We start from the raw sequence: 27,479 nt of genomic DNA on the forward strand, positions 1-27,479 counted from the left end.
ACAATAGGTGTAAGCAGTGGTCCTAGTAAATAATTAACGTTACCTGCACAGCACACCCATTGACTATACATTAGAATTGGCTTATTATCATTATCAAAATGAGGGTTCTCATTACCAAAACTGACCTAAACATGAGGCGATAATGAGAAATGTGTGTTTCGGTAATGGGGCCCTTACCTCAATCTGCAAGTAATGGGAGATGGTCAGTGGGGTGGTAGCGTAGCCTAGTGGTTAGAGCGTTGGACTAGTAACCGAAAGGTTGCAAGATCGAATCCCAGAACTAACAAGGTTCTGCCCCTGAACATGGCAGTTAACCCACTGTTCCTAGGCCCCCATGGAAAATAACTGACTTGCCTAGTAGAATAAAGGTTTAAATAAAAAACAATTGAACACATCACTAAAGCCATGTAATGGTTCTCAGAGTTTTTTCCAATATGAGTTTTTTAGTAATTCCGGTAATGAATAGGTCAAGCGTTGTAAATGGGGTGTTTGAGAATTAAGATCCTCATTCTGAAAGCATATAAGTGAAATAATTAAATAAAAGTATGCTCATGTAAGGACTTCTCCTCTAGATTATGCATCATGGGTGAATTAAACCAAATTATTGGAGATTTTACAGCAACTTCAAAAAGTGTTACGGAGACGGTTTTTACGCAATAAATATAACGGGGTATTTTAAACTTCAACCTAGTAAACAGTTTTTATAATTTATGGACAAACTACAGCAACATATTTAGTTTTATTCAGATAAATTAGGTTTTTCTAATATTATAAAATGACAGAATTTAATCATGCACCATGATTTTCAAACTCTTTGTTACTGCCATGGTTAAAACTAGTTTCACGAGAATCACCCAATTTAGAGACTTCATATCATAGTAGGTAGGCTTTGTTGTTTGATCCATCCCTGTTTTCTCAAAGAACGCTTTTCTTTCAATTCACACACTTGTAGGCTCAAATGCAAAACATTCTTCAAATGCAACATGTTCGGGCTCTCGAGTGGCGCAGCGGTCTAAAGCAGTGCATCTCAGTGTGCCGTGATTGGGAGTCCCATAGGTTGGCGCACAATTGGCCCAAGGTTGTCCGGGTTAGGGTTTGGCTGGGGTAGGCCGTCATTGTAAATAAGAATTTGTTCTTAACTGAGTTGCCTTGTTAAATAAAATACATTTTAACAAGCATGCAGGTATGATCAATGTCATTGAGTGAAGTGTCTGTATGCACATTTGCAGGCTTCAGGACTGTCATACCTCTACATGTCATGACAATGTGTCCAGCGATCTCTGTTTTGTTATATTGGTAACTCCCTCTCTCTCCCCCACTCCCTCTCTCTCCCTCCCTCTCTCCCTCAATATCTCCTGCCCTCTCTCCCTCCTGCCCTACCTCCTTCTCTCCAGTAGAGGTTGTGGTTGAGTATGAGTATGATGCCCTCCATGAAGATGAGCTGACCCTGAGGCTGGGAGACGTGATCAGGAATGTCCACAGGATCGAGGAGGAGGGATGGATGGAGGGAGACCTCAACGGGAAGAGAGGACTCTTCCCTGACAACTTCGTCAAGGTGATTTAGAGCCTCTCCCCATTTTAAACAATATTGAGACACTGACCCAAAACAACTTCCGGGTTGACAGGTACACTAACAGTATTATAATATATGCCATTTAGTAGGCACTTATTTTATCCAAAGTGACATAAGGGTGGTCCTGGGAATTGAACCTGCTATCTTGGCGTTGCAAGCTCCATGCTTTACCAACTACAGTACTGGTTGCACACTTGGGACTTGTAAACCCTAGTGCACCATGAAATCTGGTGTTTCCGTTGAAGACATGCGTACACTTCTCTTTCTAATATGAAATGGAGTTGTCATGGTACTCATTGCAAATTCTAAGTCACGCTAGTAGTAGAATGTTGTGATGAAGTCACAGAGAGCGGCTGCTCTTCCCTCGTCCCTCCCTCCTGGCTGTAATCCAGAGTAGTGAGATAGGAAGTCTGGCAGCTTTGAGGAGGGATATGTCGCTGTACTGAACTGAACTTTGCTCCCGGACACTGAGACTATTTTTCTTCCTCTATAAGTGCTTCTATGACTGTCTGAGACTAAAAGTTCTTCCCAGGAAATCATGTCTGAGTCGGAGGAGTCGGTAAGGGATTTACTCGTCTTTACTAAACGTCAACATGACAGGGTTCTCTGAGGTGTGTATTATAATCAACAACTGATCTTTGCCAGCGGAGGTCTTGATGTTTTGGGTGTTGGCGGTGCTGTCACAGTTTGCACTTCTGACACCTCAGAGGCTTAAATCTGTTTGTTTGGCTCTCCAAGGAGAGGAGGGAGAAAAGGAAAGAAACTCCTTTTCTCCATATGTGATTGTTGGAAATAGCAGCCAATTATGCAAGAAAAGTTTGGTATTTTTTGTGTCTGATACATTTGCTGTTTGTTCAGCTTCACCACAGTGAGTTGTACAAGTCAGCGTTACTCTTAGAAAGTGTTGTTGTTTCTGAGAATGGCTGGTTCTCTCTTGGGATAGAGCTGAGAGTCATCCAGAGGAGGATGTCTCTCCTTCTCTCTCCCCAATCTCAGCAGTCTGGCTCCTCCCGAGGACTCTCACCTCCTTGCCGTCACTCTTGACTTGATGGTCTTTATTTTATGGATTGAATGAATCTTAAAATAGTTTTATAGTTCAGGAGTCGGGACACTGGTCGGGACGCTGGTCTCTGTCCTGTTACATGAGTAAAAAAAGTGAAATGTGTTGTTTTACAGGGTCAGCTATAGTAGTACGGCACCCCTGAAGCAAATTAGCGTTAAGTGCCTTGCTCAAGGGCACATCGGTACATTTTTCATCTTGTCAACTCGGGTATTCAAACCGGGCAATTCGGATACTGGCCCAGCGCTTTAACCGCTAGGCTACCTGCCGCCCATAAGGTAGAGAAGAGACTTGCTGTCCAGTGTGAGAGAAGCAGCCAGTCAGCAGGACACACACAGCATTCCTGTCTGTCTCCTCTTCCTCTGCTGTGAAAATACCCAGTCAGCATGTGTGAACCAGGAAGCGGATGGAGCGGGGATCAGCAGGGGTGAAAGTAGGTTTAATTTCTTACTGGTACGGAACACCCAGATAAATAAGAACAATGTTGGACTTTTGACTGGAGCAGGGGTCGAAGGCACTGCATCTCAGTTGAAGAGGCGTCACTACAGTCCCTGGTACGAATTCAGGCTGTATCACATCCGGCCGTGATTGGGAGTCCCATAGGGTGACGCACAATTGGCCTAGTGTCGTCCAGGTTTGGCCAGGGTAGGCCATCATTGTAACTAAGAATTTGTTCTTAACTGACTTGCCTAGTTAAATAAAGGTTACATTTTAAAAAACAACAACATATAATTGGCTTACAAAAGAGGAGACACAAATACAATATGTGACCGACCGACTCGATTTGGCCTTATGTAGCAAATTTTGAAATTGTGTTTATTTTTTATTACGTTGGATAGAAGTGGAGACTCGGAAATAGAAAATTGTATATCATACACTACAGTTGAGGAACAATGGGAAAGTAATTCTGCTTTGAAAGTTGATTAACTTGTAACCTTACTTTTGAGAAAATGGCCCATGAACGTTTTGTACCTACTGGAGAGCTCTTCTTTGTCTACACCCATTTAGCATCTTTCACACCATTTTAAGCTTTAGCCCCACCCATCTCTTTCAAGATTCACATGTGAGGCTATGTACTAAACAACCAAAGATTTGAAGACTAAAAGCCGGCTTATACTACAGGTGTGTTCGTAAATTTAATCTGGGGTGCCAGAGTGTGCTCTGGGCATTCGTAGACTGAGTGTTGTCAGATTGGCCGTTTTGTAAATTCAGAGCGTTTCTCTCTCGGAGCGTTCAGAGCTCACACTAGACGCTCTGGCTGAAAGGTAGGGTTGATCCGAGCGTCCTGGCCTGACGGCAGTCAAGCACCCAGACTGACTGGCTAACGTTGGCTAGCTTGCTAGTGAATTCCAGACACAAATGAGAGAACAGCTCACTCTGACCATTTTACTCGCTCTAGCAGAGCTGGTTAGGCTGTTTTTATGTTATCCAGAGTGTTGGTGACTGCAACTTTGCTGCTGGCAACTATTTAATTAATATTTTTTGCCAATGTTTCCTGACACCGGACATATTCAACAGGTGTTGAGCGTTCGTACATTTTGTGCTCAGACGAGAGTGCTCTGAAATCGGAGTAGATAGCCAAAGCGAATTTACAAGCTACGTCTATCGACAGTTCTCCGTGACATCATAAACATTCTATTGAAATAGTTACTTGCATAGTGGAGTCTTTTGTTTAGACATGTAGCTAGCTAGCTAAACAATGAACCATAATTCCAACTCATAACATTACTACCCTGCATGAAGGTAGCTCACCAACCAGGCTCAATGTTAGCTAGTTAACATTAGGCTATAACTAGCAATACAAATGGCTCTGAGATTTGAATAATATTACTATACAGGTCATACACCTACCGTTAGCTAGCTAGCTAACTTGAAATTAAGATGACTTTCTGAAAAAATTATAAATGTGTAATATCTGAAAATGTAGCTTGCTAGACTATCTTACCCGCATATATCAATGGACGCTTCTCCCTCTCTTTCATTGATGCTATTGTTGCCCTTTGAAGATGTAATCCGGAGACAGGTGTTTTATTCAACAGCCTTCTATGTGTTCCCTTTTTACTCCGTCTGAATATTTGCAATCAAATGCCAGAATTTTCTCCTTCTCCTTAGCTTTCATACTCTAATTCCACTGATTTTCAAAACTCAGTCCCTCAGAAAGTGGAGAGCAATACTTATGGAGATCTACTACATATTTTTCAAAAAAGCCACGTTAGAAAGGATTACCTACACATATTATAGACTGAAGCGTGCTACATGGCAGACCAATCTGAACTCCTCTCTAGGCATGTCCAGCCCCCTCATTATCTCAGCCAATCATGACTAGCGGGAAGGTTGCTCGCTTTTTCCATGGCTAAACCAACTAGGCTTGTAATTTTAAGTTGTATTCCTATTTACAGATGGCATACAAGTTTGTTATTAAGGCACATGAAAGTTCACAATGTTCCTTGTCTGAAAGGAGTCACATATGACGTCCATCTAACCTGGAGGAGGAAATTATCGTCCAAAAACAAAGAAGAGTGGCACAGACCCAATGATCAAGACGGTGAATATGCACACTCAGCGGGGATTTGGCCAATGTTCTCCGCTGGTGCAATAGCCATTTGCTTTTTGAACAGTTTTTCTGTGATTATATTTTTTAAATTCTGATATGCCTGGCTGGGTCTCTCTGCTTTTCATTGACACTCACAACTTAACAATCATCTACACTGAACAAAAATATAAACGCAACATGTAAAGTGTTGGTGCCATGTTTCATGAGCTGAAATAAAAAATCTCAGAAATGCTCCATACGCACAAAGTTTATTTCTCTCAAATTTTGTATGCAAATTTGTTTACATCTCTGTTAATGAGCATTTTCTCATTTGCCAATATAATCCATCCACCTGACAGGTGTGGTATATGAAGAAGCTGATTAAACAGCATGATCATTACGCAGGTGCACCTTGGAGTATTTCTGTCTGTAATAAAGACATTTTGTGGGGGGAAAACTCATTCTGATTGGCTGGGCCTGGCTCCCCAGTGGGAGGCCCACCCATGGCTGCACCCCTGCCCAGTCATGTGAAATCCATAGATTAAGGCCTAATTTATTTATTTAATTTGACTGATTTCCTTATAGGAACTGTAACTCAGTAAAATCTTAGAAGTTGTTGTATGTTGAGTTTTATATTTTTGTTGGGTGTATTTGGTCATTTGCAGCTTCAAATCTTGACATGGTTGGACTTTGCCTCTTGAACTCCAATAGTAGTTGTTCTTTACAACCTTGCAAGTGGAACAGTAGTCGTCTGTAATATGATCAATTGGTGTAAATTCAGCATGTGAAGACTTTGCAAAGCAAGTTTCAAAAGCAGGTTGCCATAGCTCTCATTTGTTCAGTGAGGTGGACGCCACTAGAGACTGGGAGCGATTCCATAGTGATTTCTTACAGCGTTCCTGGGAGTTTCTGGCAGAGTGAGTGGAGCGGGCTCTGACTGGCTGACTGGCTGCTGTCCTAGCCCTACTCAATGGTCTGAGCTGGAGAGGAAAGGAAGCAGGTCTCAACATGAGCAGACAGGTCCACAGAGTAGTAAAGCATAAAGCATACACACACATTCACTCAGAGCATGTACTATATTGTATCAGTTATTATAGCGGTTAATGCTGTGGAAACGTTAAAGCACACAAGGTGAGAGACCTGTGTCAGCAAACTTTTAGTACAGTCGATCAATAGTGTGTTTGTGTATGAGGAGTCCAGTTGTTGTGAGTTTTTGTATGTTTATGAGGAGTCTGTTAAAGTGCTCTGAGGAGGAATGACCCTGTGTACTTCCTGCTGCTCAGCTCGGTGAATCATAGCGTTTCGGAGGGCGGGAACTACAAAATGGTTGATTCCATCTGGGCAGTTAAAGGGGAACCTTAGCCTACATGAACCTAGCCTTTGGCTGCTACCCCCACGACACACTATTCAAATCTTGACATGGTTGGACTTTGTGCCTCTTGAACTCCAAGAGTAGTTGTTCTTTACAACCTTGCAAGTAGAACAGTAGTCGTCAGTAATATGACTTAACGATTTACTAAACTCAACAATTTACGATGGAGTTGCGTAACAACTAGTGTGGGTGGACTGGAGCGCCGATGTAACATAAGTTACTTTTTAGTTCTGCGTTGCTGGGAATGGGCTTGTAAGTAAGCATTTCATGGGGAAGTCTTCACCTGTAGTATTTGTTTCATGTGACCCATACATTTTTATTTTAAAATAATGTTTTTATCCAAAACTACTGATTTGGATAATCAGTAGTTTTTGATTAAAACATAATTTTATGTGAAGTCGGAGCTCCAGTCCGACCACGCTAGTTGCAGCTCAACGGAGTCCCTGCCCAGCAACTGAGTTTAATCTGCTAACATAAACTTAAATGTTAGGGTTAGATGAAGTGAGAGCCTACACATGGTTTGGCCTGTGAAAGTTACTTTACAAGTTCAATATGAAGGCATCAGATATTTTGGCTGTATCAGTTCATGATTGTAGGTTTTGTGTTCAGGGTTTGTGGCGATCATGACATTTAGTCAGGCGTTAAATGTCGTGTAAGTAACTGCTGGTCTCACAGCAATGGACCGTTAATGAACATAAACACGTTTAGCATCTCCAGGCCTCTACACATACAAGCCGCTGATGCGTGCTTTTGGAACATCTACATTATAAAAAATAAAAATCGATCCATTTAATATAAAACATCACAATAACGCCATTATTTATTTTAGGCAGGTCTAAAGAAACATTATGATATGAACAACATGTATTTCAGAAGAACAGAATAGCATATGAACTAGAGTATGAGCGTAGAAGGGATCTACCTCGTACCCCTGCACATGAACTCAGTACTAGTACTCCTTGTAATTGTTTTATCGTGTTACTCTTTCCTATTTTATTTAGCAAATATTTCTTACTTTTTAACTCTGCATTGTTGAATGGGCTCGTAAGTAATAAGCATTTCACGGTAAAGTGTACACCTGTTGAGTTAGGCACGAGACCAAATTGTATTTGATCATTTGAAACAAGTCCTATACGCAAGAGTTATTTGACCACTTTAGTTGTGAATGATACAATCCTTAATGTCTTTAGAAATTAGAAACATATACTGTATGGGCAGCATGATGCAACCCTATTGATGATTTCGAAAAAGTCTGCTCTCTGTTTCTTGCCTCAGGATGCACACACTGTTCTCTCATCAAGTGATAATATTCTCACCCATCAGACTATTCTCAATTTAATCTGGTCTTTACTAATATGTGAAATTAATTTCAATTTAGAATATGCCCTTATCAAATGGGCAGGGACAACGGCAGGGGGAAAAAGACATGTCATTTGTATGCACTTGAGTGGCGAATGGAGGCTGCAATTTCCAACGGTTAATTTTGGTTTTACAGCTGAGCAAAGTGCTTAATATTAGCAGCTGATAAATAAATACGTGTGTGTGTGTGTGTGGGGGTCGTCATCTTCTTTTTAAATGGCAACCATCCATCTGTAGCTAAAGGTAATGTCAGCCTGTTCATTATGGAAAATATAACAAATGCCTTGTTACTAGACTATTCAAAATCAAATACAAATTCACTGTAATTGTAGGCTAAGCCACCCTGCACTATCGATAATGATACAGTCCACACTCCAGGGCTATAACTAGAGTTTGTTTAATTTTGGTGCAGCCTATAGGCTAGACCAATTATGTACCAAAGACATCTTGAATCTTAAAAAATAAAATAATAAATCTGTTGTGTGTAATGTACTAGTAGTAGTCTATTAGGCTATGTATTGTATAATGGGACAATCTTTTTTTTTTTTTTTGCTTGGGCTCGTATAGGCCTATGCATAATCTCTAATATATGTATGGGGGTTCTACATATGACATCTTAAATCCTTTGTTTTAATCATCACCTTAGAAAGCGCTGTTAATTTCGTTGTTTGGCTTTGAAACCAGATCCACAAAAAACATGTTTTCCACTCAGTTGCAACCTTTTGTTAAATGTCTGTCTTCAAATTGTTCGATCACAATGTAGCATAACGGTGGCTTTTTAAAAGCATGATACTGTTTTGACAAGTGTTTGATGTGGTTTTAGATTGCATGTGCATTGACGTCAGAGTGATTAGAGGGACAATACCAGGCCACTAGTGACCTGACTGTCATTAGCGAGTTGGGTACTTACAACACATCAGCGCCATGTACAGAGCACCTAGGAGATTTGACTATTGTCATGACCCGTGACTGCCGGTGTGGCGCAGGTTTTCTGCTAGGAAAGTGTTGCGCCGGACAACGTGACCCGGGGAGATTTTAGTTTACTGTCCATTTTGAGAAATTTACCGGACCCACATGCATTGGGTGCATAATCCATCAGGACGTCCACCTACGGTGCTCAGAATGACAGAAATCACATTTAGATTATGGTTATTCTTCTTAACAGTACATGCAACTCCTGTAATGAAGCAGCCAATAAAACAACATTTTCAAACATTCACGAGAAAACACTATTCTAAACCACGCACCTGATGAGAGTTGTTCCATACGTGACAGAGATGAAAATCTCTGTTAGAAACTCAGATGCAACTACTAGGATTGTGCCTTTTTGGCTTCTGGACAATGAAAGAAAGTTGATATGAAAAGACCAGGAGAGAAACGGCACATGAGGAAGTCTTTCATAGGTCCAATAGGCTCGGGAAGTAAATTGAAATATATTTGCCAAATTTATAGAATTACTCCTGTCTGTACAGAAACAAATAAAATCATTAGTAATACTTCACCAGAAAGCATGACTTAGCCACAGAGGAATCATGGATCATTAGCTTCTTTAAAATGTTTTGCTGTGGATTGTTTCAAATCACAAGCTTGTAAGCCACCATCATGCTTCACCATAGGAATGGTGCCAGTTTCCTCCAGATGTGACGCTTGGCATTCAGGCCAAAGACCAGAGAATCTTGTTTCTCATGGTCTGAGGCCTTTAGGTGCCTTTTGGCAAACACCAAGTGGGCTGTCAAGTGCTTTTTACTGAGTAGTGGCTTCCGTCTGGCCACTCTACCATAAAGGCCTGATTGGTGGAGTGCTGCAGAGATGCTTGTCCTTCTGCAAGGTTCTCCCATCTCCACAGAGGGCCTTGGTCACCTCCCTGACCAAGGCCCTTCTCCCCCGATTGCTCAGTTTGGCCAGATGGCCAACTCTTCTTCCATTTAAGAATGATGGAGGCTGTCTTCTGTGTTATTGGGGACATTCAATGCTGTAGAAATGTTTTGGTAACCTTCCCCAGATCTGTGCCTCAACACAATCCTGTCTCGGGGCTCTACGGACAATTCTTTCAACCTCATGGCCTGGTTTTTGCTCTGACATACACGGTCAACTGTGGGATCTTATATAGACAGGTGTGTGCCTTTTCCAAATCATGTCCAATTAATTTAATTTTCCACAGGTGGACTCCAACCATGTTGTAGAAACATCTCATGGATGACCAATGGAAACAGGGTGCGCCTGAGCTTAATTTCAAGTATCTTAGCAAAGGCTTTGAATGCTTATGAGACTAAGGTATTTCGATTTGTGTTTTTATAAATTTGCCAACATTTCTGAATACTCCATAATTATAGAGCAAAAACGTGTTGTGTGTAGATTGAGGATTTTCTTTTGTATTTAATCCATTTTAGAATACGGCTGTAATGTAACAAAATGTGGAAAAAGTCAAGGGGTCTGAATACTTTACAAATGCACTGTATGTGTGAAGATAATGTGTCTTGCATATAATTAACATTTTAGACAGGAAAGGGAGGGGTGTGTGGCTGAGATATAGGCGAGTCTCTCTCCAGAATGGTTCAGCTGTCTCCCGACAATTCTTGCGCAGTCATTGTTTCATTGTGTGAATTGTTTGCCCTTTGATTGTTTGTTTGTTTTGATCAATTCCCCATTTCACCAGAAAGTAAACGGACGTAATGGGGAATTGATCAAAAGAGAAACTCCAGTCTAGACAGAATTGCAGGCAGACAGGCTGAGTAGAAAGAACCTGAATTTTCATGTTTTTGTCATCTTTATGTATTTTTACTTAGCTGACAATGGAATTTATTGGCCTACTGCTGCATTGGTCTATAGGCTATGAGTTTCATGCCCTTAATGTCTTTAGCTGCCAATAGATCTCGGTGTATCAATGTGTCCACTTGACGGAGGCCGGTGCTCTCACTTTAGTTGAATTTTAACTTTCAGATCATTTTAATTCAGATTTTTATGATTAGCCACGTGACAATGATTTTGAGAAACAGAAACGTTATTGAAATGGAACTGTTCCACAAAAATGTGCAACTGTTCCTCTTGTAATATAGCTGAAATGAATCATTGTCCTTTCTGCTGTGTGTGTGTGTGTGGTGACAGGAGGTAAAGGAGCCCAAGGAGGTGAACGTGACAAAGGAGGAGGCTGAGGAGGAGCTGCCCCAGCGGAGAGAGAAGAGTGCAGGGAACGTGGCCAACCTGGTCCAGAGGATGAGCACCTACGGCATCCCAGCTGGGGGCTTCCAGCCACACTCACAGCCCCGTGGACTCAAGAAGAGTAAGTTGTGCGTGCGTGTGTGTGTTGGCTGTGCTTTCATATTTATAATCACATGTTGTCTCCAACGAAGCACTAACTGAAACACTAGGAAGAATGCAGGGTCTTCCATTCATTTCTGTGGACTCAATCTACCATAGGCTACAGCCTGCTGCACACAGAGGGAACCAACACATGTAACTCTCAGAATAAACTGCTTTCAATTCATGTTTCCCAACACTGTGGGAGGAAGGAAATCAATGTCTGTCCTCTGAATTGTGTCAAATGTATTAAAAGGATTGTAGGTGCATTCTGGATATAGCCTATATTCCCTGCTGCTGTATTTGCATGTCTGTCTGCTAGTCATGGAGGCTTTTCTTCCACATTGAGCCTTTGTATAGCATACACACATTCTCTTGTGTGACATTGGTGAATAGACCTTGATTGACTTGATGTGTCAACAGCAGCAGGGTTACATGAAGGTCAAGTGAAGGTCAAGTCCCTATTGAAATGCAGCATTAAAGTGGAGATGACGAACTTCTGATAATCACGTTTGTCTCTGCAGGAAACTGCCACTAGCCCATGCCTCCTCCAATCCAATGCTTTTAGATTTGTGGGAAGAAGTGAATGAGTGTACCCTTCAGAAGAAAGGAGATATTATTGGGACTCAACAGCCCTTGTGTGCAGCTGTGCTTGTTCAGAGGGGCGTGTCCTGCCACAGGAGCACCTTGCTGAAAAGTCCCATAGTGCTCCTATCAGGAGAGGAGTGTTCTCCTCCTCCACTTCCTGGATCCAGACACCCTTCCCACACTGCCCTCATGCACACCAGGGTGTGTAAACACATCATAAACAAACACCTGTGCACGCGCTTCCAGGATGTTGACGCCATTAGCCGACCCATTGAGCAGCGAATGGACTGGTGTAACTGGTGTTCCCAGCCTTCTCAGGCTCCTGTCTTCTGTTGTTGTTGTTGCAGTGTCTAAGAAGCGGCAGTGCAAGGCGCTGTTTGATTACATGCCCCAGAACGAGGATGAGCTCGAGCTGAAGATTGGGGATACCATCGACATCGATGAGGAGGTGAGGCTAGTGCTTCGTTACACATTTCCATATGCTGCTCGTAATGACTGCATTGGGTTACCTTACCTGTGCTTTATTAAATGTGTCAGACACATTTTTCTGTTTAGAGTTGATTTGTCTGTTGAAGTTGTAGAGGTTAGGATTGCATGGGAGAATGAAAGAGAAATTGCCATGCTCTTTCTGTAACCAACTTACAGCCTAATGGTGTTTACACATGACCATATTTACATTGGATGCAAATCCTAACTCACAGCTAATAGTTCTTTGGGTAGAGCTGAGCGATTAACAACATTTTTGTTGTGTTCCGCTTTTTGGACAACTAATTGATCTTTTCAATTATCTTAATTCCATTTTAGTTTTTTAGTCAGCTCAATGCACAGTTTTCTCTAGACATAAATTACATCAGAGCAGCTCACAGATTACTGCACCTGTACATAGCCCACCTATAATTTAGCCCAAACAACTACCTCTTTCCCTACTGTATTTATTTTATTTATTTATTTTGCTCCTTTGCACCCCATTATTTCTACATTTACATTTACATTTAAGTCATTTAGCAGACGCTCTTATCCAGAGCGACTTACAAATTTCTATCTCTACTTTGCACATTCTTCCACTGCAAATCTACCATTCCAGTGTTTTACTTGCTATATTGTATTTACTTTGCCACCATGGCCTTTTTTTCCTTTACCTCCCATATCTCACTTCATTTGCTCACATCATATGTACACTTGTTTCTACTGTATTATTGACTGTATGTTTGTTTTACTCCATGTGTAACTCTGTCGTTGTATGTGTCGAACTGCTTTGCTTTATCTTGGCCAGGTCGCAATTGTAAATGAGAACTTGTTCTCAACTTGCCTACCTGGTTAAATAAAGGTGAAATAATAAATAAACAAACATCAAGCCAAAACTGTAGGGAGTTGTAGTTTCCAACAGGCCAATATTCTACATAGTTTAGCGTAGAAAACGTGGTAATTAACTACAATGACCATAAACTATTGCACACCTACTTGCCCAGTCTGTGTGGGGCAAAACACTGAGGGGATAGAGAGCAGTTGCTTCGTGAGGTATCTCTACCTGAAAATACATGATCTAAGTGATTGATAGTTGGTATTCAGCAGTCATAAAAGTATACCTTATTTACTTTGAACTACTAAAAAGGGGATTTTGACAGACAGCATAGCCAGCAGCTCTGCAAACTGGAAACCATTTATCCGGAGGCTGCATTCATTGTAGCTGGGGATTTTAACAAAGCTAATCTGAAAACAAGACTCCCTAAATTTTATCAGCATATCGATTGCGCAACCAGGGGTGGTAAAACCTTGGATCATTGTTACTCTAACTTCCGCGACGCATATAAGGCCCTGCCCCGCCCCCCTTTCGGAAAAGCTGACCACGACTCCATTTTGTTGATCCCTGCCTACAGGAAGAAACTTAAGCAAGAGGCTCCCACGCTGAGGTCTGTCCAACGCTGGTCAGACCAATCTGACTCCACACTCCAAGACTGCTTCCATCACGTGGACTGGGACATGTTTCGTATTGCGTCAGATAAAAATATTGACGAATACGCTGATTCGGTGTGCGAGTTCATTAGAACGTGCGTTGAAGATGTCGTTCCCATAGCAACGATAAAAACATTCCCTAACCAGAAACCGTGGATTGATGGCAGCATTCGCGTGAAACTGAAAGCGCGAACCACTGCTTTTAATCAGGGCAAGGTGTCTGGCAACATGACCGAATACAAACAGTGCAGCTATTCCCTCCGCAAGGCTATTAAACAAGCTAAGCGTCAGTACAGAGACAGAAGTAGAATCTCAATTCAACGGCTCAGACACAAGAGGCATGTGGCAGGGTCTACAGTCAATCACGGACTACAAGAAGAAACCCAGCCCAGTCACGGACCAGGATGTCTTGCTCCCAGGCAGACTAAATAACTTTTTTGCCCGCTTTGAGGACAATACAGTGCCACTGACACGGCCTGCAACGAAAACATGCGGTCTCTCCTTCACTGCAGCCGATGTGAGTAAGACATTTAAACGTGTTAACCCTCGCAAGGCTGCAGGCCCAGACGGCATCCCCAGCCGCGCCCTTAGAGCATGCGCAGACCAGCTGGCCGGTGTGTTTACGGACATATTCAATCAATCCCTATACCAGTCTGCTGTTCCCACATGCTTCAAGAGGGCCACCATTGTTCCTGTTCCCAAGAAAGCTAAGGTAACTGAGCTAAACGACTACCGCCCGTAGCACTCACTTCCGTCATCATGAAGTGCTTTGAGAGACTAGTCAAGGACCATATCACCTCCACCCTACCTGACACCCTAGACCCACTCCAATTTGCTTACCGCCCAAATAGGTCCACAGACGATGCAATCTCAACCACACTGCACACTGCCCTAACCCACCTGGACAAGAGGAATACCTATGTGAGAATGCTGTTCATCGACTACAGCTCGGCATTCAACACCATAGTACCCTCCAAGCTCGTCATCAAGCTCGAGACCCTGGGTCTCGACCCCGCCCTGTGCAACTGGGTACTGGACTTCCTGACGGGCCGCCCCCAGGTGGTGAGGGTAGGCAACAACATCTCCTCCCCGCTGATCCTCAACACGGGGCCCCACAAGGGTGCGTTCTGAGCCCTCTCCTGTACTCCCTGTTCACCCACGACTGCGTGGCCACGCACGCCTCCAACTCAATCATCAAGTTTGCGGACGACACAACAGTGGTAGGCTTGATTACCAACAACGACGAGACGGCCTACAGGGAGGAGGTGAGGGCCCTCGGAGTGTGGTGTCAGGAAAATAACCTCACACTCAACGTCAACAAAACTAAGGAGATGATTGTGGACTTCAGGAAACAGCAGAGGGAACACCCCCCTATCCACATCGATGGAACAGTAGTGGAGAGGGTAGCAAGTTTTAAGTTCCTCGGCATACACATCACAGACAAACTGAATTGGTCCACTCACACAGACAGCATCGTGAAGAAGGCGCAGCAGCGCCTCTTCAACCTCAGGAGGCTGAAGATATTCGGCTTGTCACCAAAAGCACTCACAAACTTCTACAGATGCACAATCGAGAGCATCCTGGCGGGCTGTATCACCGCCTGGTACGGCAACTGCTCCGCCCTCAACCGTAAGGCTCTCCAGAGGGTAGTGAGGTCTGCACAACGCATCACCGGGGGCAAACTACCTGCCCTCCAGGACACCTACACCACCCGATGTTACAGGAAGGCCATAAAGATCATCAAGGACATCAACCACCCGAACCACTGCCTGTTCACCCCGCTATCATCCAGAAGGCGAGGTCAGTACAGGTGCATCAAAGCTGGGACCGAGAGACTGAAAAACAGCTTCTATCTCAAGGCCATCAGACTGTTAAACAGCCACCACTAACATTGAGTGGCTGCTGCCAACACACTGTCATTGACACTGATCCAACTCCAGCCACTTTAATAATGGGAATTGATGGGAAATGATGTAAATATATCACTAGCCACTTTAAACAATGCTACCTTATATAATGTTACTTACCCTACATTATTCATCTCATATGCATACGTATATACTGTACTCTACATCATCGACTGCATCCTTATGTAATACATGTATCACTAGCCACTTTAACTATGCCACTTTGTTTACTTTGTCTACATACTCATCTCATATGTATATACTGTACTCGATACCATCTACTGTATGCTGCTCTGTACCATCACTCATTCATATATCCTTATGTACATATTCTTTATCCCCTTACACTGTGTATAAGACAGTAGTTTTGGAATTGTTAGTTAGATTACTTGTTGGTTATCACTGCATTGTCGGAACTAGAAGCACAAGCATTTCGCTACACTCGCATTAACATCTGCTAACCATGTGTATGTGACAAATAAAATTTGATTTGATTTGAGATGGGTGACTTGGAATGAAATAAAACAAGTAATCAAATAAAACAAATGTAATATACACAACAACTGAAATATAAGTCATGTGAATAAACGATGGTTAATACGTAATAACAGTAATGGGCAGTCACTACCATCATGTGACTTTTCTTCATTGTTGTATTCTGTGTTACAGCATTTAACCCACATAATACATAATGAATTGAATGTTTAAAAACAGAATCAAAACAAATATAACCAAACCGACCTAAAAAAAAAGCACTAATCGCTCAGCACTAACCTTAGGCTATAGGCTAATGTTGGAACTTGGTGATGTATATGGTATATTATTCTAAGGTGATTAGATGTGTACATCAGGTATTCAGAGGGTTCTGATTGGTTGTTCCAGGTAGAGGAAGGCTGGTGGAGTGGAACCATGAATGGAAAATCAGGACTGTTCCCCTCCAACTTCGTCAAAGAGATTGAGACGAACGAAGATGAAGAAGCGAACGACGTAACAGATGAAACTGGTAATAATGGAGCTAACTGAGCGTCACTCATGTTCAATCAGAGCATGTCATAACAAGTTAGAGCTGCTAAAGGGTTCTGTTTGTATTATTGTGTCTAGGTAAGAGGCTATAGTGCCTGTCTTTGTTTGTGTATGTGGGCGAGCGTGTGTGTTCTTCTCATGCGCCTATACACATGCACGTGTTTCTGCACGTTTTTGTTTTGTTCCATTCACATTTGACATTGTGTCCTTCCCACAGACGTTAGCGGTAAAGAAGCTCTGCTTCTCCCCACCCCCCCCCCCATCCACCCCTCTCCAGGCAACGGAGTGATCGCCCAGCCCAAGAAGATCCGGGGGGTGGGCTTCGGGGACATCTTCAGGGAAGGTTCAGTCAAGCTGAAGGTCCGCCTGCCCAGCTCAGAGGGAGAAGAGAAGAAAGACAAAGTAAGTGAGCTGAGCCAGGACTGAGAGATGCCTGTCTGAGAACTCACTTACAGGGTGTCATGGACCTCAACAGGTCCCGATAAGGCTTAAATACTTCCCCTTAAAATAGGCCAAAGTCCTCTGAGAACTAATTCACAATTGAGAGGAAGATGGGCATGCTTTTTAAATTCCAAAAAGCTTCCAACTGTCATATGTTACATAATAAGTATAATACGAGTAAGGAATGTTTATGATCAGTGGTGGGGAAAAAGTACCCAATTGTCATACTTGAGTAAAAGTAAAGATGCCTTAATAGAAAATGACTCAAGTAGAAGTGGAAGTCACCCAGTAAAATACTCTTTGAGTAAAGGTATTTGGTTTTAAATATAGTTAAGTATCAAAGTCAATAAAATTGATAAAGTATAAATCATTATAAATTCCTTATATTAAACAAACCAGACGGCACAATTTTTATTTTTTAAATTTACGGATAGCCAGGGGCTCACTCCACTCATAATTTACAAACAAAGCATTTGTGTTTAGTCAATCTGCCAGATCAGATAGTAGGGATGACCAGGGATGTTCTCTTGATAAGTGCGTGAATTGGACCATTTTCCTCTCTTCTTTTGGGTGTCAGGGAAAATGGATGTGTATGGAGTTAAAAGTACATTTTCTTTAGAAATGTAATGAAGTAAAAGTTTTTAAAAAATAAAAAAGTGAAGTACATATACCAAAAATAACTACTTTAGGTAGTTCTTCAAAGTATTTTTACTTAAGTACTTTACACCACTGTTTATGGTTAGCATGTTGATACAGAGAGTCATATCACAAAAGTCAGAAATGGATTGCATTGACATCAGTGCTGGTGTACAAAATAATTTTACATGGGATAATATTGGTTTCTTGTTTTACATTAGCTAACATTCGGAGTTCAGCCACCGTCACACAGTCAGTATTGTTTAGTGTTGCGTGAAGGAGTATTCATAGGTGTCGCTGGCCTTTTGGAATCCCCTGAGTGTTTCAGTCCTGGGAGAGGTGGCGCAGTGTAGTGTGGGTTGACTTACTTTGTCAACCTTTCCCTCTCTTCAGCTTTGTTTTGTTCGCTAATTGTTTCGGTGGCAGGCAGGCAGTTTCCCTGCTCCCTCTGACTGACCTAGTTTCCTGGCGTCATATCTGAGGTAGATGTTTCAGTGTGTCTCTATGGTAGGTATTTCAGTGTTTCTGTGGAAGAAATTTCTGAATGAGATATTTCTGTGTGTTTCTAAGGGAGATAGACTATATATACAAAAGTATGTGGACACCCCTTCAAATTAGTGGATTCGGCTATTTCAGCCACACACATTGCTGACAGGTGTATAAAATCAAGCACACCGCCATGCAATCTCCATAGACAAACATTGGCAGTAGAATGACCTTACTGAAGAGCTCTGACTTTCAAGTGGCACCGTCATAAGATGCCACCTTTCCGACAAGTCAGTTAGTCAAATTTCTGCCCTGCTAGAGCTGCCCCGGTCAACTGTATGTGCTGTTATTGTGGAGTGGAAACATCTAGGAGCAACAATGGCTCATCCGCGAAGTGGTAGGCCACATAAGCTCACAGAATGGGACACCCAAGTGCTGAAGAACGTAGCGCGTAAAAAATCTTCTGTCCTCGGTTGCAACACTCACTTCCGAGTTCCAAACTGCCTCTGGAAGCAACGTCAGCACAATAACTGTTCGTCTGGAGCTTCATGAAATGGGTTTCCATGGCCGAGCAGCCACACACAAGCCTAAGATCACCAGGAGCAATGCCAAGTGTCGGCTGGAGTGGTGTAAAGCTCACCGCCATTGGACTCTGGAGCAGTGGAAACGCGTTCTCTGGAGTGATGAATCATGCTTCACCATCTGGCAATCCTACGGATTAATCTTGGTTTGACGGATGTCAGGACAACGCTACCTGCCCCAATGCATAGTGCCAAGTGTAAAGTTTGGTGGAGGAGGAATAATGGCCTGGGGTTGTTTTTCATGGTTTGGGCTAGTCTGGGCCCTTAGTTCCAGTGAAAGGAAATATTAATGCTTCAGCATACAATAACATTGTAGACGCTTCTGTGCTTCTTTGTGGAAACAGTTTGGGAAGGCCCTTTTCTGTTTCTGCATGACAATAACCCTGTGCGCAAAGCGAACTCCATATGGAAAAGGTTTGTTGAGATTGGCGTGGAAGAACTTGACTGGCCTGCACAGAGCCCTGACCTCAACTCCATCGAACACATTTGAGATTAATTGGAACGCCGACTGTAAGCCAGGCCTAATCGCTCAACATCAGTGCCCAACCTCACTAATGCTCTTGTGGCTGAAATGGAAGCAAGTCCCCGCAGAGGAAAGCCTTCCCAGAATAGTGGAGGCTGTTTATGGCAGCAAAGGAGAGACCAACTCCATATTTTAATGCCCATGATTTTTTAATGAGATGTTCAAAGAGTTGGTGTCCACATACTTTTGCTCATGTATAGTATTTCAGTGTGTTTCTGGGTGAGATGTGTTTCTGAAGGAGATATTTCGGTGTGTTTACAGACAAACTGCAGCTGCACATCCAAATTAATGTTAGATTTTTTTATTTGCATTAATAGCCCTGCTAATAGCACACTGTCGATTACAGCATCCATTTAACCCCTCTGAAACTCTTCTCTCCCCCCCCCCCCCCCCCCCTCCTTTGTCATGGCAGCGTTGGTTCAGTCTTCGTCCCACAGCTTACAAGATGGCATATTCCATTACGCTGTCGTTCACACACACTCCATCAGTAGATGCATCTCTCTCTGCTCTCTCTCTCCCCTCGTGACTCAACAGCTTGTTGCTCTCAATTCCTTTCATCCGAGACACAACAGACTACCGTAGGCCTGCCTGGCTCTACCACTTGTCTGTCTGCTCGCGCCGTAACTAAGGCTGTTCCATGTCGACTCTTTCCCATCCCAAGCTTTCTGATGTTAGTATATGTTTTAGCGTAACTCTTAACCCATGTGACATAGTCTGTAGTAGACTGGCATCTCTTCACAAACACTGACCTGCACGCTGACTGACACACTGTCTGTTGACCAATCAGTGAGTCCGCTGATGGCTCTGTGTTCATTCCGGTCAGGGATCTGGTGGAGACCATCTGGGCATTGTGCTGTGCATCCAATCATGTCAGTAAATCCATCTGTGGTTTGCTTCATTTTAGCCAATCCCATCATTACCATCTGCCGCAAAGCCCGCCCATTCCAACACGACAGATTCACAGAAAGCAGAGGGGGACAGCAAAGCAAAAGGTAAGAGAGAGGGTAAATGTCCCAGTGTTTATGATTAGAAGTGACTGTTCTATTCAAAATGTAATATAGTGTTGCGTTCTCAGACATTACACTTGATCATGATAACACAACATGTATAGTGTTTTATTGTGATTTGTTCTTGCATTGAGGGTAGGTTTATATTGTGAGGGAATGTGTAACTACAATCACACAGTTGCTACCTAGCTAAGTGTTCAACTTTTAAGGCCAATTTCAGGGTTAGTATTAGCCAATGGGAATGGTATCACTAGGAAAAAACATATCACATCATTTACTTAACATGTGTTCATGTATTCTGTGTGTGTGGTTTGTTTGTCAATGACTTCTTGAGAAATGTAGAGTGTTGTAACTCCTTCCTCAGTAAAAGAATACTGCAAGGCCACCTTTGCTTTTGAGTCCACAAACGAAGACGAGCTGACACTGAAAGATGGCGATGTAATACAAATATTGAGTAAGGTAAGTAAAAGCCACACTGACCAGCAACAAGCCCGTGGCCCTAGCCTATACTCAGTGGAGGAGCTTAAAGCTACTACTACTGCTACTACTTCAACAGTCTCCGTTTGCTAGTCAAAACAGTTTTCAAACAGACTACATGACTGTCCCTCTTGTAAGGGAGAGAGGTAATTAGATAGAGGATCTATATTTCCAGCCATGAGTCTACACTATAAGCCTGGCAAATGGTGCCACATTTTAACACCGGGCATTATCTATTTGGTCCTGGTCAACATGGTCCTTCACAGACCGTGGTCGCCTCAGTGTGTTAATCTCACCCCCAGACCAGACCCAGGTATAGTCATCCATCTTACTGCACACTCTCTAACCCTGCCTATCTATTCTTCCCTAGTGGCCTAGGTGAATGTTGTGAGCAAGGACTGGACCAGGACCCCAGGGACAGATTTGAGTATTTAGTCCTAATGCTTTGTATTGTGGATTTAGGTAGACCTGGGTAGTTTGTCGGCACGACGACGTTTAGAAAAAGAAAACTAGTTATCCTCTTATTGGACCAGTTCAGATAGTACCTCTCCATTTCAAAAAGCCCTCTAAACACAACGCTGATCACCAACGAGCACCCTGCTTTGTTTTGGAAGCAGTAGGATGAGAGGAAGCCGTCGTCATAGCAAGTAGATGATCTACGGCAGTTAGCTTCCCTTGATGTTGGCCAGAGACTGGGGACTTGAATTTCACACCCTGAAGAAAAGCATTAATGCTGGGAACGCGGTCAAGACATAGTGCTAGTCCGTCTGGAGAGGCTGAGTTACCATTAAGAGATGATGTGTCTCTCGAATCATGGTTTGTTATTTAAGGCAGACACATTATGAAAGATCGTGTTTCGCTGTGGGTAAATCAAGATGTTTAAGCGCCATCTAGTGTCCATTAAGCAGATTGATGTTCAAGGGCTGCATTCAACTTGATTTGAAATCTAAAGGCAATGTTTCTTCGTTCGCGGAGACTGCATTCCCAGTAAACGCTGCATATGTGAACACTGCATCTAACATGAAGTGAGGCTGATTTATATTGAATGAAAATAATAATTGTTTATTCAGAGGAGATGGGAGAATTTATTTTGATTACAAAATGGCCTGATGCAGACATTTTAGAATGTTTCTCAGACTCCCATCTCCTAACGGTCTATATTATGATGTTCTGTGCTTGTGTCTTAGCCTTTTCATCGTAATGTTTGAGAAGTGCTTCACCAATAAAGTTCTTGTTATGTTTCAGGACACTGGGGAGCCGGGGTGGTGGAGAGGGGAGATCGGAGGTAAAGAGGGTGTCTTTCCTGACAACTTTGTGGCTGTTATGTCAGATGAAGACAAAGAGGTAAGATAAAAGTGGTAGTGAACGCCAGAACCCATGTGTTCCCTAGTTGCCTTTTTGTCCCCTAGTATGTGTGTGAAGTCAGTCATTTGACGTATGATCATATATGTTTAGTTATAAAAACTGTCTTCATCATGATCATACATGTTTAGTTATTTTTTTAATTAAAAACTGTCTTCATGTTGCAGCCAGCTCCCACATCAAGAGGATCAGTCAAACTGTCTCCCAAGCAGGAAGCAGAAGAGGTACGCTGGGCTGTCCACATGCTTGTGTTAGAGTACATGGTGTATGTTCACAGAATTCATATGGGCCTCTTCCATTGATATAAAACACAGTTATGATGAGAGTGGTATCCTGGGAATAATCTCCTGATATTGGATCCACCATAATGTGTGGTCTTTGTCAGGGGGCTCTAAGTCATCACTCACTTTATACTGAAAAGTATGCTTTCTCTAAATATTCATACATAAGTCTGAAGTTTACATACACCTTAGCCAAATACATTTAAACTAAGTTTTTCACAATTCCTGACATTTAATCCTAGTAAAAATTCCCTGTCGTAGGTCAGTTGAGATCACCACTTTATTTTAATAATGTGAAATGTCAGAATAATAGTAGAGAGAATGATTTATTTCAGCTTTTATTTATTTCATCACATTGCCAGTGGGTCAGAAGTTTACATACACTCAATTAGCATTTGGTAGCATTGCCTTTAATTTTTTTTACTTGGGTCAAACGTTTCAGGTAGCCTTCCACAAGCTTCCCACACGAAGTTGGGTGAATTTTGGCCCATTCCTCCCGATAGAGCTGGTGTAACTGAGTCAGGTTTGTAGGCCTCTTTGCTCACACACACTTTTTCAGTTCTGCCCACAAATTTTCTATAGGATTGAGGTCAGGGCTTTGTGATGGCCACTCCAAAACCTTGACTTTGTTGTCCTTAAACCATTATTTGGAAGTATGCTTGGGGTCATTGTCCATTTGGAAGACCCATTTGCGACCAAGCTTCTTCCTGACTGATGTCTTGAGATGTTGCTTCAATATATCCACATAAGTTTACTCCCTCATGATGCCATCTATTTTGTGAAGTGCACCAGTCCCTCCTGCAGCAAAGCAACCCGACAACATGATGCTGCCACCCCCGTGCTTCACGGTTGGGATGGTGTTCTTCGGCTTGTAAACTTCCCCTTTTTCCTCCAAACATAATGATGGTCATTATGGCCAAACAGTTCTATTTTTGTTTCATCAGACCAGAGGACATTTCTCCAAAAAATACAATCTTTGTCCCCATGTGCAGTTGCAAACCGTAGGTCTGGCATTTGTATGGCGATTTTGGAGCAGTGGCTTCTTCCTTGCTGAGTGGCCTTTCAGGTTATGTCGATATAGGACTCGTTTTACTGTGGATATCGATACTTTTGTACCTGTTTCCTCCAGCATCTTCACAAGGTCATTTGCTGCTGTTCTGGAATTGATTTGCACTTTTCACACCAAAGTACGTTCATCTCTAGGAGACAGATCGCGTCTCCTTCCTGAGCGGTATGACGGCTGTAGGGTCCCGTGGTGTTTATACTTTATACTTCAGGCGTTTGGAAATTGCTCACAGGGATGAACCAGACTTTGGGGGTCTACCATTTTTTTTTTCTGAGGTCTTGGTGGATTTCTTTTGATTTCCCCATGATGTCAAGCAAAGAGGCACTGCGTTTGAAGGTAGGCCTTGAAATACATCCACAGGTACACCTCCAATTGACTCAAATGATGTCAAGTAGCCAATGACATAATTTTCTGGAATTTTCCAAGCTGTTTAAAGGCACGGTCAACTTAATGTAAACTTCTGACCCACTGGAATTGTGATACAGTGAATTATAAGTGAAAAAATCTGTCTGTAAACAATTGTTGGAAAAATTACTTGTCATGCACAAAGTAGATGTCCTAACCGACTTGCCAAAACTATAGTTTGTCAACAAGAAATTTGTTGAGTGGTTGAAAAACTAGTTTTAATGACTCCAACTTAACTGTATTATAAACTTCCGACTTCAACTGTAGTTACTGAGCTCTCACAGTTTTAATCGTATCTTTAGCTAAGACCCCTCACAGCAAATGTTCCTTCAAAAATGTTTTGGCACTGAGCACATTTTGTCTAACTTTTTAATTGATTTAACCAAGTAAGTTGACTGAAAACACATTCTCATTTACAGCAACAACCTGGGGAATACTTACAGGGGAGAGGAGGGGGATGAATGAGCCAACTGTAAACTGGGGATGATTAGGTGACCATGGTGGTATGAAGGCCAGATTGGGAATTTAGCCAGGACCCTGGGGTTAACACCCCTACTCTTAGGATAAATGCCATGGGATCTTTAGTGACCACAGAGAGTCAGGACACCCATATAACATCCCATCCGAAAGACGGCACCCTACACAGGGCAATGTCCACAATCACTGCCCTGGGACATTTGTATATTTTTTTTAGACCAGAGGAAATGGTGCCTCCTACTGGCCCTCCAACACCACTTCCAGCAGCATCTGGTCTCCTATCCAGGGACCAACCAAGACAACCCTGCTTGGATTCAAGAGGAAAGCCAGCAGTGGGATGCAGGGTGGTATGCTGCTTGTTGATAGGGGTGTGGGCCACAGAAAAACTGAACTTAACACGAGGGGCCGCAGTGGCTTGCAGGTCTGCGTACCCATAGCCATACCCACACATGCAGTCAGAGACCTAGCCTTTTGGGGGCCCTAAGTTACATTTTGTTGAGGGGCCTTGCAAGCAAAACATTTTAGCGGCCGTCCTCTACACATTTTGCCATGGGGAATCCAGAAAACAAGTTTGATGTAAAAGATTTATTAATTTTATAACTAATTTCATGCATTTCTAATAATTTTGCCATGGGGTGGAGCATTTTTTTCTTCAGTTTTACAGGTAATTTCCTGCAACTCTACAAATTGTCATACGGTGTGGAAGAAATGTTTGCAGTTTTTAATATGATTTCGGAGTGAGATGGCCTAACAAAATCATTGGGGGCCCCCGGTCGATAGTTCAACCATTATTACTACAAGTTTAGATAGCTAGACTAATTTACCCCCCAAAAAAATTAGTTGACATGGCTAATTGAGAGAGATTATTATGCAAAACCAAATGTTGAAATTGCACGTTGTATATTTTACTATTCTAACTCTCAACAGGAAGTTGAGACAACTGAGCTCCCAGAAAATATATATATGTATTTTTTTGCCTGCATTCCTGATAGGTCTACCAGAATGACATATCATCAAAAACAATGGAGAAAATGCATATTATAACGTTTCTATGATACAGCCTACAGTAGTAACCCATGTGTGTTGTTCAATGTAGCCTACGTTCAATGAGATTTGACAAAAAAACACTTTATAAAATAAAATGTATTATTATCCCCATACCATTATTATAGCGAATCAGACCCTCTGCCTATTATTCAAGCATGTCTCAAAATTCAACACTGCCCCTTTAAGACATAAAAAAGCTCTATCTGACTCGATTTTCAAGGATGGCTAGAAATGTACACGTTTTTGTGCTGTTGTAGGAAGCAATCACACCCCATTGCAGACCAGAAATGATCTGTAACTGGGCTAATAACCAGCAAAGAATATGAATAAATGTGCACACGTGGTTACATGCGTTGTGCTGTCAATAGAATCATCAGACGATGCGCTCTGCCTACATCCGCCAGGACAGCGGAGTCAATCACCACCTTCCGGAGACACCTGAAACCCCACCTCTTTAAGGAATACCTAGGATAGGATAAAGTAATCCCTCTCCCCCCCCCCCTCCCCCCCTTAAAATATTTAGATGCACTACTGTTCCACTGGATGTCATAAGGTGAATGCACCAATTTGTAAGTCGCTCTGGATAAGAGCGTCTGCTATATGACTTAAATGTTAAATGTTAATCAAAATCACAGACAGTCTTGTTAAATTTGTTTCGGTATGTTGCATTGAAAGGTGGACAATATGTTGATTTGATCACAATTCCCACAATAGAGGGACGCGTTGATTATGTAAACTAACAGGGCATACTAAAGTTGTTCAATCTCGTGCATCTCTTTGCGGGCTGGTATTTCATCTGCGCGGCAGTCCTGGGGAAGCTGCGCCCCCAGCACGCGCACAGCTTAGAGGAAACATTGCTCACAGCTGTTCTGTTCAAAGAGAATTGTACACTATCAATTCCTTCTGGTCAAAAAGTATCCTCCAGCTAAATAGTCATTTGTTAAAGTTGAATTTCGGAGAAGATCATTTTTAATCGTAAGTAAAGTTCCTGGTACTTGAACTAAGAGTCCTGCCCGTTGTTGCCTCACCGGCCCACACAGTGCCTGTCGTTGTGTCGTGTCATGGCCCTGTGGAGAGAACACACTGCTCGTTGGACTAGAAAGGTTGCAATTTCAAACCCCCGAGCTGACAAGCTTACTAAACTGTTGTTCTGCCCCTGAACAAGGCGGTTAACCCACTGTTCCTAGGCCATCATTGAAAATAAGAATTTGTTCTTAACTGACTTGCCTAGTTAGATAAAGGTTAAAAAAAAATGTAGGTCAATGGGTGAAGCAGTGGTGGAGCACAGTCTTCTGGCCCAGAGCGTTGAGACTTTTTACTCCATAAATTAGCTCAATGTTGCCCTTTGTTTAAGGCCCTGGCCTAGGCAGAGGGAATGTGATGAGCACTGGCTCATGTGACAGTTGAGAAACACACGCTGGTCAAATGTTCATGAGAGGGAGGGATGTTCTCAGCTCTGCTAGATGCTCAGTAGAGGGCAGCCATAAACAGATCTCCATTAAGAGGTTACCAGGCCAGTCTCTTTCGCGCTCTCTCTCTCTCTCTCTTCCTCTGTTTTCATTCTTGTTTTCTTTCTCTCCATCTCTCTCTCTTTCTAAATAGTTTTTGCCAGCATGGTATAAACTCCCAGTGTGGATTGTTACAGCATACATATCCCGGTATGCATCTTTTGTGGTGCTGGCAAGGAGCATTATCAATCTGAAATGTTGCAGTATCCATCCTATTATCACTGCATGACGTTTACTTACAGGAGAAAGACTGAGTTTTAAACCTCCTAATTCACCACTCATAGGTGGCACACTGATGCTGTTGATAAAGATTGCTAGTTCCCTTTTGACTACCACAGTTTGTCTGCAAATAATTCTCAGGTATAGCCTTAACATGGAAAGTTGCCATGAAAGTTGTAATCACACTTTAATAGAATGATCTCATTGGGCTTGTGGAAAGGCTATGAATAAAAAAGCACACACTTATTGTCTAGAAGCTGTCAGTGTTACTGCAGTGTCTTACTGATTGGCATCATCT

The 27,479-nt window shown here is 42.5% G+C and overlaps 1 protein-coding gene across 4 annotated transcripts in view; it reads left to right on the plus strand.

The window, feature by feature from the left end:
- The window catches only part of LOC115139358 (CD2-associated protein-like), a 116,302-nt gene that overhangs the window by 48,260 nt on the left and 40,563 nt on the right, over positions 1–27,479 (plus strand). Inside the window, exons 2-10 of one of the 4 annotated variants that reach the window (XM_029676632.2) lie at positions 1,395–1,555; positions 11,003–11,177; positions 12,130–12,230; positions 16,525–16,645; positions 16,883–17,067; positions 20,237–20,324; positions 20,704–20,798; positions 22,062–22,160; positions 22,346–22,402. In XM_029676632.2, coding sequence (XP_029532492.2) covers positions 1,395–1,555; positions 11,003–11,177; positions 12,130–12,230; positions 16,525–16,645; positions 16,883–17,067; positions 20,237–20,324; positions 20,704–20,798; positions 22,062–22,160; positions 22,346–22,402 — 1,082 coding nt within the window. Of the gene's footprint in view, positions 1–1,394; positions 1,556–1,981; positions 2,185–11,002; positions 11,178–12,129; positions 12,231–16,524; positions 16,646–16,882; positions 17,068–20,236; positions 20,325–20,703; positions 20,799–22,061; positions 22,161–22,345; positions 22,403–27,479 lie in introns of those variants that run through there. The other 3 variants (XM_029676633.2, XM_029676635.2, XM_029676636.2) reach the window with 3 other exon arrangements.

The sequence above is a fragment of the Oncorhynchus nerka genome, linkage group LG13, assembly GCF_034236695.1.
Source record: "Oncorhynchus nerka isolate Pitt River linkage group LG13, Oner_Uvic_2.0, whole genome shotgun sequence".
Taxonomy (NCBI): Eukaryota; Metazoa; Chordata; class Actinopteri; order Salmoniformes; family Salmonidae; genus Oncorhynchus; species Oncorhynchus nerka.